The sequence below is a fragment of the Oncorhynchus clarkii genome, chromosome 9, assembly GCF_045791955.1.
Source record: "Oncorhynchus clarkii lewisi isolate Uvic-CL-2024 chromosome 9, UVic_Ocla_1.0, whole genome shotgun sequence".
Classification (NCBI taxonomy): domain Eukaryota; kingdom Metazoa; phylum Chordata; class Actinopteri; order Salmoniformes; family Salmonidae; genus Oncorhynchus; species Oncorhynchus clarkii.
Window position 1 is genome coordinate 41,182,286 of NC_092155.1, and position 12,044 is coordinate 41,194,329.

Sequence of the window (12,044 nt, forward strand, 5' to 3'; positions counted from 1 at the left end):
GTTGATTATAAACTGGATGTTTCGAGCCACGAGTGCTGATTGGCTGACAAATTTGTTACTGCTCCAATTACATTGGTAAGTAGTTTATAACAGCAATAAGGCACCTCAGCTGTTTGTGGTATATGGCCAATATACCATGGCTAAGGGCCATTTCCAGGCACTCCACGTTGTGCATAATAACAGCCCATAGCCATATCACCAATGTACCACACTCCCTTGTACCTTTTTTGCTTAATTAGTACAGGCTATTGTAGCCTATTTAAAAGTGCAAGGTTGGGGAGGGGGGGGGGACAAGCGTGCACCCAAGCGCTCATAACGTTATTGGTGATAGATATTGAACACGGAGCAGAATTATTTCTAGGATATTTATTTTCCTTCTTCAGCGAACAGCTGTCCAAATATGTCTGGAGGCATACAGCTTTATACAGTAGCCTGTTCTTGGTAAATGGTTTTGGAAAAACAGTGATTCATGTATTTCAGTAGCCATGTCGCACCCTAAAACTGCTTTGACACGCATAGACAGTCTTCAAAACACACACACCGTGTGAAACATGAGTCTTAGTTTATTAAAAAGACAGACAATAAAAAATAAAAAAAATCCACTGCAATTCAACATCAATTTAAGTTCTTCAGCCCGTGATAACCTGACAAGTTGACATACACACCAATAACGACGCTTCTATTCATCTCCCCGGACGTACATTTTCTTGACAGTGCAAATATAATTTGGTCATTATACAAGTTTACCATCTCATATTAACAACCCACACAAGGGATATTTTAACTGCCATAACTCTAAACAGATGGAATATTCTTTAGGGTACAAGACAAATCCAGATGTTTACAAAGGCCTAAAACAGATAGGAATGTGTATGCTCTATTCCTGCGTAAATGTGTGATGAATAACTCAACTGCTGTTGGATCGCAAATAGTAATACAGGATTAGTCAAATAACAAAAAGTGGGAGCAACATATCAAGTCAGATGCCTGTAATGAATTCCAGAACATTTCAAATCTAAATGAACATAACATTGATAAACTGTTTGCGACATAACAGGTGAGGAAGAAAGGGAACATGTAAGCGTAAAGGCTAAGCTACTGAAACACGGAACCGTTTCTCTGATCACTATCTATATGCCACAGGGGAGGGAGGCTCACAAGTGGGAACCAAACAGAAAATGTTCAACTGTTCTGGTACACTGCTCAACTAACTTAACACAGAACCTTGTGGGGGAGGATAAAACAGATGTTTAATTACTTTTCATTACACTTGACAATCTCTTCACATGTATTGCTTTCTAGGTTGAGGATGACTATACAGTACATCCGTAACAAATCATGAATGCTTAATCTAATAATAGTAAAAACAGGACACGCCAAGAGTGCAGCACTGCAAATGGAAGTGGAGACTGCTACTCTGTACAACACTATGCATATCAACCTTAAGTGGACTGATTGGAAATTAGCTCTGGAGCAGAGGCTATGGATTTAAACATGGCTACCGACTCATATCTGTACAGATTTTTTTTCCCCAGTCTTCAATTTCAAGATAGTTTGATTCTTCCTTCCATCCCTCTTCCAGGTTTGAGGTTTTTCATTCCAAATCAGGCATTTCTGAGAAAAAATAATGGAAAGTAAATAAATGGCCATGTGATAAAACAATATACTTCGGATAGCACTTAACATTTCTGGGTTAAGGGATGTCAGAGTATAAAAATTATTAGAAATCTCAGTGTGATGAGAAAACATTTCACTTACTTTCATCGTCACTATCTGCAGACTCATCCTAAACAGGAATAGAAATAAGCATGAGAAGTTGCATATGAAAGGGCTCCTGACTGACAATTTAGTCGCATTTTGCGACCCGTTTACTTGGCTGTGGAAGTTCAATTTGTAATTGGTCGTATGGATGCGAGCTGCATATTCTATATGGTCACCTCATGCAAAACTTCCTATTTTTCTAAGGGGTTAGGTTAAAATCATGATTTGCTCAAAAAGAGTTAAGAGAAGAGAATCTTCATGATTCCTGCAATGAAAGTATCTGCCATGGCCCAGTGCCTGTTTGGCTGGGGACTGCTGCGGTGACAAGTGGGCCACTCACTGCCCTTCCCGGGGGGGAAAATAATGCTCTGGGAGAATCTCTTCTGGTTGTATAACATTTCAAAATCCAATTACGGTGAAAACAGCTATTCTGTGTTATACGGTTGTCACTATTGAAGAGGCATTTCACAGCTTTCTTATTCATTTCTCAACTCTCAATATTGAGCTCAATAGCACCCTTTTAAAACAAAGATATTTAAAAGGCCTATGGCTTTTGAGATATAGAACGCGCGAAATGCACATCCGCCATTGTGATTGCATAAGTGGTCATCCTGTCTGGGTTGCCCCCCCCCCCCCTTGGGTTGTGCCGTGGCAGAGGTCTTTGTGGGCTATACTCAGCCTTGTCTCAGGATGGTAAGTTGGTGGTTGAAGATATCCCTCTAGTGGTGTGGGGGCTGTGCTTTGGCAAAGTGGGTGGGGTTATATCCTTCCTGTTTGGCCCTGTCCGGGGGTGTCCTCGGAATGGGCCACAGTGTCTCCTGACCCCTCCTGTCTCAGCCTCCAGTATTTATGCTGCAGTAGTAGTTTATGTGTCGGGGGGGCTAGGGTCAGTTTGTTATATCTGGAGTACTTCTCCTGTCCTATTCGGTGTCCTGTGTGAATCTAGGTGTGCGTTCTTTAATTCTCTCCTTCTCTCTTTCTCTCGGAGGACCTGAGCCATAGGACCATGCCCCAGGACTACCTGACATGATGACTCCTTGCTGTCCCCAGTCCACCTGGCTGTGCTGCTGCTCCAGTTTCAACTGTTCTGCCTTAATATTATTTGACCATGCTGGTCATTTATGAACATTTGAACATCTTGGCCATGTTCTGTTATAATCTCCACCCGGCACAGCCAGAGGAGGACTGGCCATCCCACATATGCTCTCTCTAATTCTCTCTTTCGGAGGACCTGAGCCCTAGGACCATGCCCCAGGAATACCTGACATGATGACTCCTTGCTGTCCCCAGTCCACCTGACTGTGCTGCTGCTCCAGTTTCAACTGTTCTGCCTTATTATTATTCGACCATGCTGGTCATTTATGAACATTTGAACATCTTGACCATGTTTTGTTATAATCTCCACCCGGCACAGCCAGAAGAGGCCACCCCACATAGCCTGGTTCCTCTCTAGGTTTCTTCCTAGGTTTTGGCCTTTCTAGGGAGTTTTTCCTAGCCACCGTGCTTCTACACCTGCATTGCTTGCTGTTTGGGGTTTTAGGCTGGGTTTCTGTACAGCACTTTGAGATATCAGCTGATGTACGAAGGGCTATATAAATAAATTTGATTTGATAAGTCTCACTGGGAAGTAGGCTACAACTGCAAAGTTTTTTAGGAGATTACATTTACTGTTAGATTAATACATGGATACTAGCATTGGGTATTAGTTAGCAATCTAGCATTTGAGTTTGTACTTACTCAGGTGGTGAATTGAACCTAAATAAGCCTAGATTAGTGCGTAAAGATTTGTTCAATAGAGATTTTTGCCAAAAAATCTGAAAACTGGGTTCTACTAAGCTAACATGTGGACATACAGACTTGTTCCGAAGCAACTCCTGCATTGCTTGGCTGTGTGCTTAGGGTCATTGTCCTGTTGGATGGTGAACCTTCGCCCCAGTCTGCGGTCCTGAGCAGGTTTTCACCAAAGAGCTCTGTACTTTGCTCTGTTCATCTTCGCCTCGATCCTGACTCGTCTCTCAGTCCGTGCCGCTGAAAAACATGCTCACAGCATAATGCTGCCACCACCATGCTTCACCGTAGGGATGGTGCCAGTTTCCTCCAGACGTGAGACTTGGCATTCAGGCCAAACAGTTTAATCTTGGTTTCAGCAGACCAGAGAGTCTTGTTTCTTATGGTCTGAGAGTCTTAGGTACCGTCTGGCAAACTCCAAGCGGGCTGTCATGTACATTTTACTGAGGAGTGGCTTCTGTCTGGCCACTACCATAAAGGCCTGATTGGTGGTGTGCTCCTTCTGAAAGGTTCTCCCATCTCCACATAGGAACTTTAGAGCTCTGTCAGAGTGAACATCAGGTTCTTGGTTCGCTGACCAAGGCCCTTCTCCGATTGCTCAGTTTGGCCCGGCAGCCAGCTCTAGGATGAGTCTTGGTGGGTTCCAAACTTCTTCCATTTAAGAATGATGGAGGCCACTGTGTTCTTGGGGACCTTCAATGCAGCATAATTTTTTTGGTACCCTTCCCCAGATCTGTGCCTCGACACAATCATGTCTCAGAGCTCTATGGACAATTGCTTCAACCTCATGGCTTTGTTTTTGCTCTGACATGGACTGTCAACTGTGAGACCTTATATAGACAGGTGTGTGCCATTCCAAATCACATCGAATCAATTGAATTTACCCCAGGTGGACTCCAATCAAGTTGTAGAAATATCAAAGATGATCAATCGAAACAGGATGCACCTGTGCTTAATTTCAAGTCTCATAGCAAAGGGTCTGAATTCTTAGAAATAAAAACAGTAATACCCGTTTTCACTTTTTCCATTATGGGGTAGTGTGTAGATAGATTGCTGAGGATTTTTATTTATTTAATCTATTTTAAAATAAGGCTGTAACGTAACAAAATCTGGAAAAAGCCAAAGGGCCCGAAAATTTTCCGAAGGTACTGTACTTCCATACATTTCTTAAACTGGTACTAGGGACCTTCAGACGAGTCTTATGAGCCTTATGGTTGTCCTAGAGCAAAACAACCACATGTACGTGTTCGTAGTGTGTCGGCCAAATTGTTTGGACGATACATACAGAAATTGGCATCGGTAGTTGTACTGACCTCAGACAAGTCCCGTGACTCCGTGAGAGTCTCATCTTTCCACAGAGGGGTCATAATAGTTTGGCCAAACTGAACGATTTATGATAAGGGCGATTTTCGCAGTGTCACCATGGCAGATGCCGAAGACCGATATTGGCGGATTGAGACGCACCCCACTCAAAAAACATATCTTAAACAGGGATTATGATGGATTTTTTTCTTCGTTAATTTGATTTCCACAGGGCCACGGAAATTGTAGGAGAAGGGTTAATAAAGCACTGAATATCTTTATAAAGACGATTACTCATTTTCTCTATTGCATGCCGCTGCAGGAAAAATTGGTGCAACCAAATCATGGGCTGATGCAACCAACTGGAGTGCCACCAGGGGAAATTTGTGTGACTCGCTGATATGACCGTCACAATTAAGATTTGAACATATTGTGCCCCACACATTCTTCTAAAGGGACTGATCAGTCATTAGCAAGCCCATACACAAGAGGCACATGACATTGTGTTTTTGTACAAAGTCAAGTAAAGTGAAACAGAGAAAAAGAGAATGAACTCCACAGAGTAGCTCTTACATCATCAGCACCATCTAGATCAGGTAGGTCATCTTCCCCTCCCATGTTGTTCATCATCTGCAATCAGAATCACAAAGAACAGTCTGAGCCAAATATCATCATGCTGCCATGTACTCATTTGTACAGTACAGTCTTGGCCCAACCGTCCATACAGCAATTAAGAGCAAGTTCACCAGTTGCCCTAGGGCCCTTACTTTAGCCATTGCTTCTTGTGTGTTGAACGCCATATCCCCATCTCCTACCTCTGAGAAACGATCGAAGTTGCCTAGCTCCTCATCCGAATCGTCCTCCCAGTCTTTCCAGTTGTTAAAGTCGACGCTGAGCCAAGTTAGCTGTTGAGGGATAACACGTATGACAAAAAGGCTTGCAGATGCTCGTTTGGAGGATATCTTCCTGGCTCCTTACATGCATTTAAAATTCAGCGTGTTCCGAAATCAATTAACCAATACTTAAGCACATTTTTATTTAACTATATATGGCAAATACATTAGACACTAGAACTGACCTTAGCCTTCTCTTTTGTTAGCCTCAGCCACGGCTTCCCAGGTTCTGCTTTTCGCAAACAGCACAACACTGACCGATCTGTGCGTTTGTGCATGGATTCCTGTGTGTGTGTGTACAAGAGGTACATGAACACTTTTATTCCACAAAATAAGTTCCATTACTTATACCTCATGCGATCTGTACCTCGTCCCGAGGACAGGGTGACAATGTAAGGAAGTGATTGAGTGCCTCACATTTTGATCAATGGCTTCGAAAAGGTCTACTTCATTCTCGTGTTTGACTTGGTCAGTTCCTCCAAGACAACTGGTAAAGGGAGGGGTGAAAAGAATTCAGCATAAATTTGACTTAAAATGGATTCTCCGGTACTTATGTATACTTTTTAACCAGTAGTTCTGAAAGTAGCACTCACAAGCCAAAGTGGGCCCCGACACATCCAGCCCAAAGTGGGAGGGTTAAAATATACTTAGTAGTTGCTAAAGTCCCGGAGCACATATTTAAAATGAATTAGAAGGATTTTCAAATGCCTAGAGCAGTTCGGCAAACCTTTTCTTTAAAACTCCATTGACAGATGTCATAACTCACCTGAAAGCAAACTTTGCTTTCTCGAAATTGATCTTGACATCCTTGCTGTCCGCTACGCAGAACTCGATGTAGACGGAGTCCCGTCTGTCATACCACTTAGCAGTCGCTGGATGCCTGGAAACACAGATCAAGAAACTCAAAGAATGCCAACGTACTACATAATATTTTGTGAATTGAGAAAAGCCCCCCCCGCAGGACAGAATGGTTGGCTTCAGTAGAATCAGAATAGCAAAAGTTACTGTATCTATCATCACTGGAGAGGGAGAATCTCCTGCTGGTATTTTCCAGCAATGTTGTCTTGGATCGCAAACTGCATGCAAATCACCCTAAATCATTACACTGATCCTACAGCTGTACCCAAGGGTAACTCCTACCCCAGTGATACTAATAGTGGGAGGCGGAGACAAACGGCTGTGAAGCACCTGCATGGAGCAGGTGGGACACAGTTGCGAGTTGTGACACAAAGGCTCACCGTCAAAGACAGGTGTATCAGGTTGCCAATAAGGCATCAATTTGCTGCGAGTACAGTAAAGGCAAGATGGTTCCAAAATGGAAAACGGCTGAGCATTTATTAAAAAGCAACCCGGCTGTCAACAGATTCATGGTGATCATATCAAAAGAGGATGGAAAATACTGATGCTATGTCAAAGCTGATTGAAACATCTATAGTTCTTCAAAACTGGCATTATGTCATGCCAATCACATATGCAAAGTTCACTGTGCAAACTCAACTGTGATCATTTAAAAACATTTTATTTTTTCAGTAATTTAACTACTTCCTGCTCTCATGTGATTCTGTTACAGTTGGATTAGAAAAGCCCCAATGCAAATGTAATTTCTCTTACCATACAGCTGATCTTACAGTGCATTCGGAAAGTATTCAGACCCCTTGAATCCCCCCCCCCCCCACTTTGTTATGTTACAGCCTTATTGGAATGGATTCAATTGTTTTTGTCCCCCCTTCAATCTATACAAAATACCCCATAATGACAAAGCACTCAGTACTTTAGGCAGCGATTACAGCCTCGAGTCACAAGCTTGGCACACTTGTATTTGAGGAGTTTCTCCCATTCTTCCCTGCAGATCCTCTCAAGCGCTGTCAGGTTGGAGGAGCATCGCCGCACAGCCATTTTCACGTCTATCCAAAGATGTTCGACCGGTCAGGGCTCAGGCTGGGCCACTCAAGGACATTGGAGACTTGTCGCACAGCCACTCCTGCTGGAAGCTGAACTTTCACCCTCAGCCTGAGGTCCTGAGAGTACTGTAGCAGGTTTTCATCAAGGATCTCTCTGTACATTGCTTAGTTCATCTTTGCCTCGATCCTGACTAGTCTCCCAGTCCCTGCTGCTGAAAAACACCCCCATAGCATGATGCTGCCACCACGCTTCACCTTAGGGATGGTGCCAGATTACCTCCAGATGTGACACATTTTTGGGGACCCTCCTACAGATCTGTGCCTTGACACAATCTTGTCTCTGAGTTCTATGGACAATTCCTTCGGCCTCATGACTGGGTTTTTGCTCTGACAGACATTGTCAACTGTGAGACCTTTCATTTTGTTGACAGGTGTGTGCTTTTCCAAATCATGTCAAATCAATTGAATTTACCACAGGAGAATGCCAATGAAGTTGTAGAATCAGCTCAAGAATGTTCAATAGAAACAGGATACAGCTGAACTCAATTTCGAGTCTCATAGCAAAGGTTCGGGATACTTATGTAAATGTGGTATTTCTGTTTTTATTTTAAATAAATTTGCTAACATTTCTACAGACAAGTTATAGATTTGTCATTAAGGAGTAGTGTGTGTACAGGTGAGGGGGATTTCCCCCCCCCCCATCCATTTTAGAATAAGGCTTTAACATAAAATGTGGGAAAAGTCAACGTGCCTGAATACTTTCCGAATGCACGTAACGTTAGCTACTATTAAGGACAGTCAACAATGAGCATGCTGTATCATTAGCAATCTTGCTTGGCTTCCTTACAGCTACAGTCAGCAGTAGGATAAACAGTCTTTCATTTTGTTGAGAGCAATTGGACATTATCTAACCATTTTCACGGTATGAATAAACATTTCGTTCCAGCAAAACGATGCATCGTTCATTATTTCTATAAATCCTCTTAAGCTGGCTAGCTACTTAGGCTAGATAGAGCTCTTTGAACGCAAACGTTACATCTCGTGAATGGATTTCCGTTCTGTGGCTAACGTAAGCTAACTAGCTAGGTAGGTAAGGCCAACCCATGGTGATTGAGCTATATGCTAACTAATCTAGCTAGTTAATCAGTTGTAGAATATGTTTTGCTACCTGGCTAGTTAGCTAGCGTTAGCTCACTGGAACATGGACAGGAAAACACGCCATGCGGAGCCATGCACTTGACCACACTAACGCGTTAGCTAGCCAGCCAACTTCCGTTACTGTAAGCTAGATAGTTAGCCAGTTAACTAGTTAGTTTCTACTAATGGGCAAAATTCCCATTAGCCAAAAGGGACTGAGTAAACAGAAAACTAGTAAATATTAAGTTGGCTAACGTTAGTAGCTAGCGCTAGTTATCAAATGATGGTCATTGGCATTCTCATGAACTTGCATTGTACATGAGCTTGGTAGTTAACAGATAGCTATGAAAGAAGGCCCATCATGGCTAGGTGTTCCTCCCGTCTTTCGCAAAAGCATGTTGGTATGCTAGGTAGCTAGCAGCATAACGAACTACTGGTGCTAGCGTCCTTTTGCTGGCTAAAATTGTACAGGAGCACGCGCTCGCCATTCCTCAAACTTACATGTCTCGCTGTATGTCAAATGCCGTTGTGATCGCCGTCTCCTTGGGGATACACAATTCAATTTAGAATACTGTCCTTGTGGGGATTTCGTTTCAATGGGCTGTAGAAAAGTGTGCGCGAACTACAGAATTGTGTATTGTATTCTACACACTGCAATGCCACCCTGTTTTACACCTCGAGGACTCCGAATCGGACCTGACGCTGTGACGCAGCTACCGCGCCTTCGACGTTTCTAGAGCCTTCACGAGCAGGGTTGCCAGGTCTAGTCACATTTTCTTAAGCCCAGTGAACTACTCAACATCTACGGCAAGGCCTGAACACTAGCCCAAATGTTTGTTTTTAGCAGCATGAGGAGAGTTGCCACAATTAGCCCCCCCAAATATATTTTTTTACATAACGTTATCGAGCGAATTAAGGACTATTGACGTAATTTATAATGACGGGGGGAAAAAAAATCAGTTTTACATCAAAATAATAATTGTGAGCTAACGTGACTAAAGGAATTTGAATAGGTTGCAAGAAAATATAATTCGCCTTTATTAAACTCGCCAGATCATTTTCCATCAATGGATGTTAACTCGTTTGACTGCCATGATTGTCAATAAATCCCTTAAATGCATAACGATAGACAAATCCACCAGTAGAGTTTGAGGGGTGAAAATTCGACAGAGGACCTCAATCTCTGTGCAAGAAACTTGTACGAATTTAAAAAATAACAAATGTTAGGCTATTTTTTGTCAATTGTGCCAGATGTTAAAACTACAAACCGTTATAGATGGCATATTTGCGAGATTGACTTGTCATTTCAATAGGCATAAGCTAATTACATTTCCCCGGTAGCCTACAGTAGCCTAGGCAAGATGTAAAATGGACAATTTAGCAGCTTGCTTAGTTCAAATTGAGACTCATTTAACGTAAATAACGAGGTAAGAAGTGCTCCTGTTGCCCAAACGCTTGCTGGAATAGGCTACACAAGTGGCACACGTTTATTTGCAATGCCGCCAGTGATTTCAACATATTTATTGAATTAAATGGTTGGATACAGTAACCTACATAGGCATAGAAATTACTAGGCTACTTAATGGCCAACATATGTATCCTTCTCAACATGTAATGTCAGTTTCATTGTGGACTTCTCCCCATAACAGAAGTCCCATAACTTCAATTTGAAATGTCCCTCGCTCGATAACCAATGACTGACTGCATGTTTTGCTTGATATGGTTTTCCATAACCAAAGTCGACATTAAAAGGCAGTTTCAACCAATTTATCTCATGCGCTCTATGGCGCCTAAAGTCGTTTTCCTGTGCTTTGTCGCAGTATTTCTTGACGCACATCAGCGCGTTAATATTTTATGGAAAAAGTTAAGGAAATCGGTGTCTCCATAATGCCAACCTAAATAGCATACCTACAACTGCTAAGACGTTGTCGTGACGTGCTTCTGTCTTGGGGATCAGTGGCAATGCAGTGCTAGAGGCGTCACTACAGACCCGGGTTCGATCCTGGGTTGTATCACAACCGGCCTTGATCGGGAGTCCCATAGGGTAGCGCACAATTGGCCCAGCGTCGTCCGGGTCAGGGAAGGGTTTGGCCAGAGTAGGCAGTCATTGTAAATAAGAATTTGTTCTTAACCTTTATTTAACTAGGCAAGTTAAATAAAATGCCTCTTCACTCACGTGACTCAGCTACCATATGTTTTTACATTGCCAAAGCAAGTGAAATAGGTAAACAAAAAATGCTCAGTAAACATTACACACACAGAAGTTCCAAAGGAAGACATTTCAAATGTCATATTATGGCTATATAATGATGTGCAAATAGTTAAAGCACAAAAGGGAACATAAATATGGGTTCTTCACTGTTGCCCATCTCTTGTGGCAACAGGTCACAAATATTGCTGCTGTGATGGCACACTGTGGTATTTCACCCAGTATATGTGAGTTTATCAAAATTGGATGTGTTCAAATTCTTTGTGTGTCTGAAATCTCACTCACTCTGCCTGATAATCAGCAGCAGGTCACAGTGAAATATATACACTGCTCAAAAAAATAAAGGGAACACTTAAACAACACAATGTAACTCCAAGTCAATCACACTTCTGTGAAATCAAACTGTCCATTTAGGAAGCAACACTGATTGACAAATGGCACATGCTGTTGTGCAAATGGAATAGACAACAGGTGGAAATTATAGGCAATTAGCAAGACACCCCAAATAAAGGAGTGGTTCTGCAGGTGGTGACCACAGACCATTTCTCAGTTCCTATGCTTCCTGGCTGATGTTTTGGTCACTTTTGAATGCTGGCGGTGCTTTCACTCTAGTGGTAGCATGAGACGGAGTCTACAACCCACACAAGTGGCTCAGGTAGTGCAGCTCATCCAGGATGGCACATCAATGCGAGCTGTGGCAAGAAGGTTTGCCGTGTCTGTCAGCGTAGTGTCCAGAGCATGGAGGTGCTACCAGGAGACAGGCCAGTACATCAGGAGATGTGGAGGAGGCCGTAGGAGGGCACCAACCCAGCAGCAGGACTGCTACCTCCGCCTTTGTGCAAGGAGGAGCACTGCCAGAGCCCTGCAAAATGACCTCCAGCAGGCCACAAAGGTGCATGTGTCTGCTCAAACGGTCAGAAACAGACTCCGTGAGGGTGATATGAGGGACCGACGTCCACAGGTGCTTACAGCCCAACACCGTGCAGGACGTTTGGCATTTGCCAGAGAACACCAAGCTTGGCAAATTCACCACTGGTGCCCTGTGCTCTTCAC

General features: G+C 43.0%; 1 protein-coding gene across 3 annotated transcripts; it reads right to left on the minus strand.

Moving 5' to 3' along the window:
- Window positions 1-540: 540 nt before the first annotated feature.
- LOC139416297 (prostaglandin E synthase 3-like) lies at window positions 541-10,766 on the minus strand. 3 transcript variants are annotated; one of them, XR_011635077.1, is made up of 8 exons: window positions 9,284-9,516; window positions 6,511-6,624; window positions 6,162-6,231; window positions 5,930-6,028; window positions 5,619-5,756; window positions 3,383-5,481; window positions 1,759-2,372; window positions 541-1,614 (listed from the first exon to the last, which is right to left on the minus strand). XR_011635077.1 is itself a non-coding variant. In XM_071164787.1 (8 exons), coding segments are annotated over exons 1-8 (480 nt in total). In that variant the 5' UTR covers window positions 9,286-10,766; the 3' UTR covers window positions 541-1,594. The 3 variants fall into 3 exon arrangements, 2 of the variants coding, with proteins under 2 accessions (XP_071020888.1, XP_071020887.1); XM_071164787.1 differs by having other exon boundaries at window positions 1,759-1,786; window positions 5,425-5,481; window positions 5,667-5,756; window positions 9,284-10,766; XM_071164786.1 differs by having other exon boundaries at window positions 1,759-1,786; window positions 5,425-5,481; window positions 9,284-9,651.
- Between the last annotated feature and the right edge of the window lie 1,278 nt (window positions 10,767-12,044).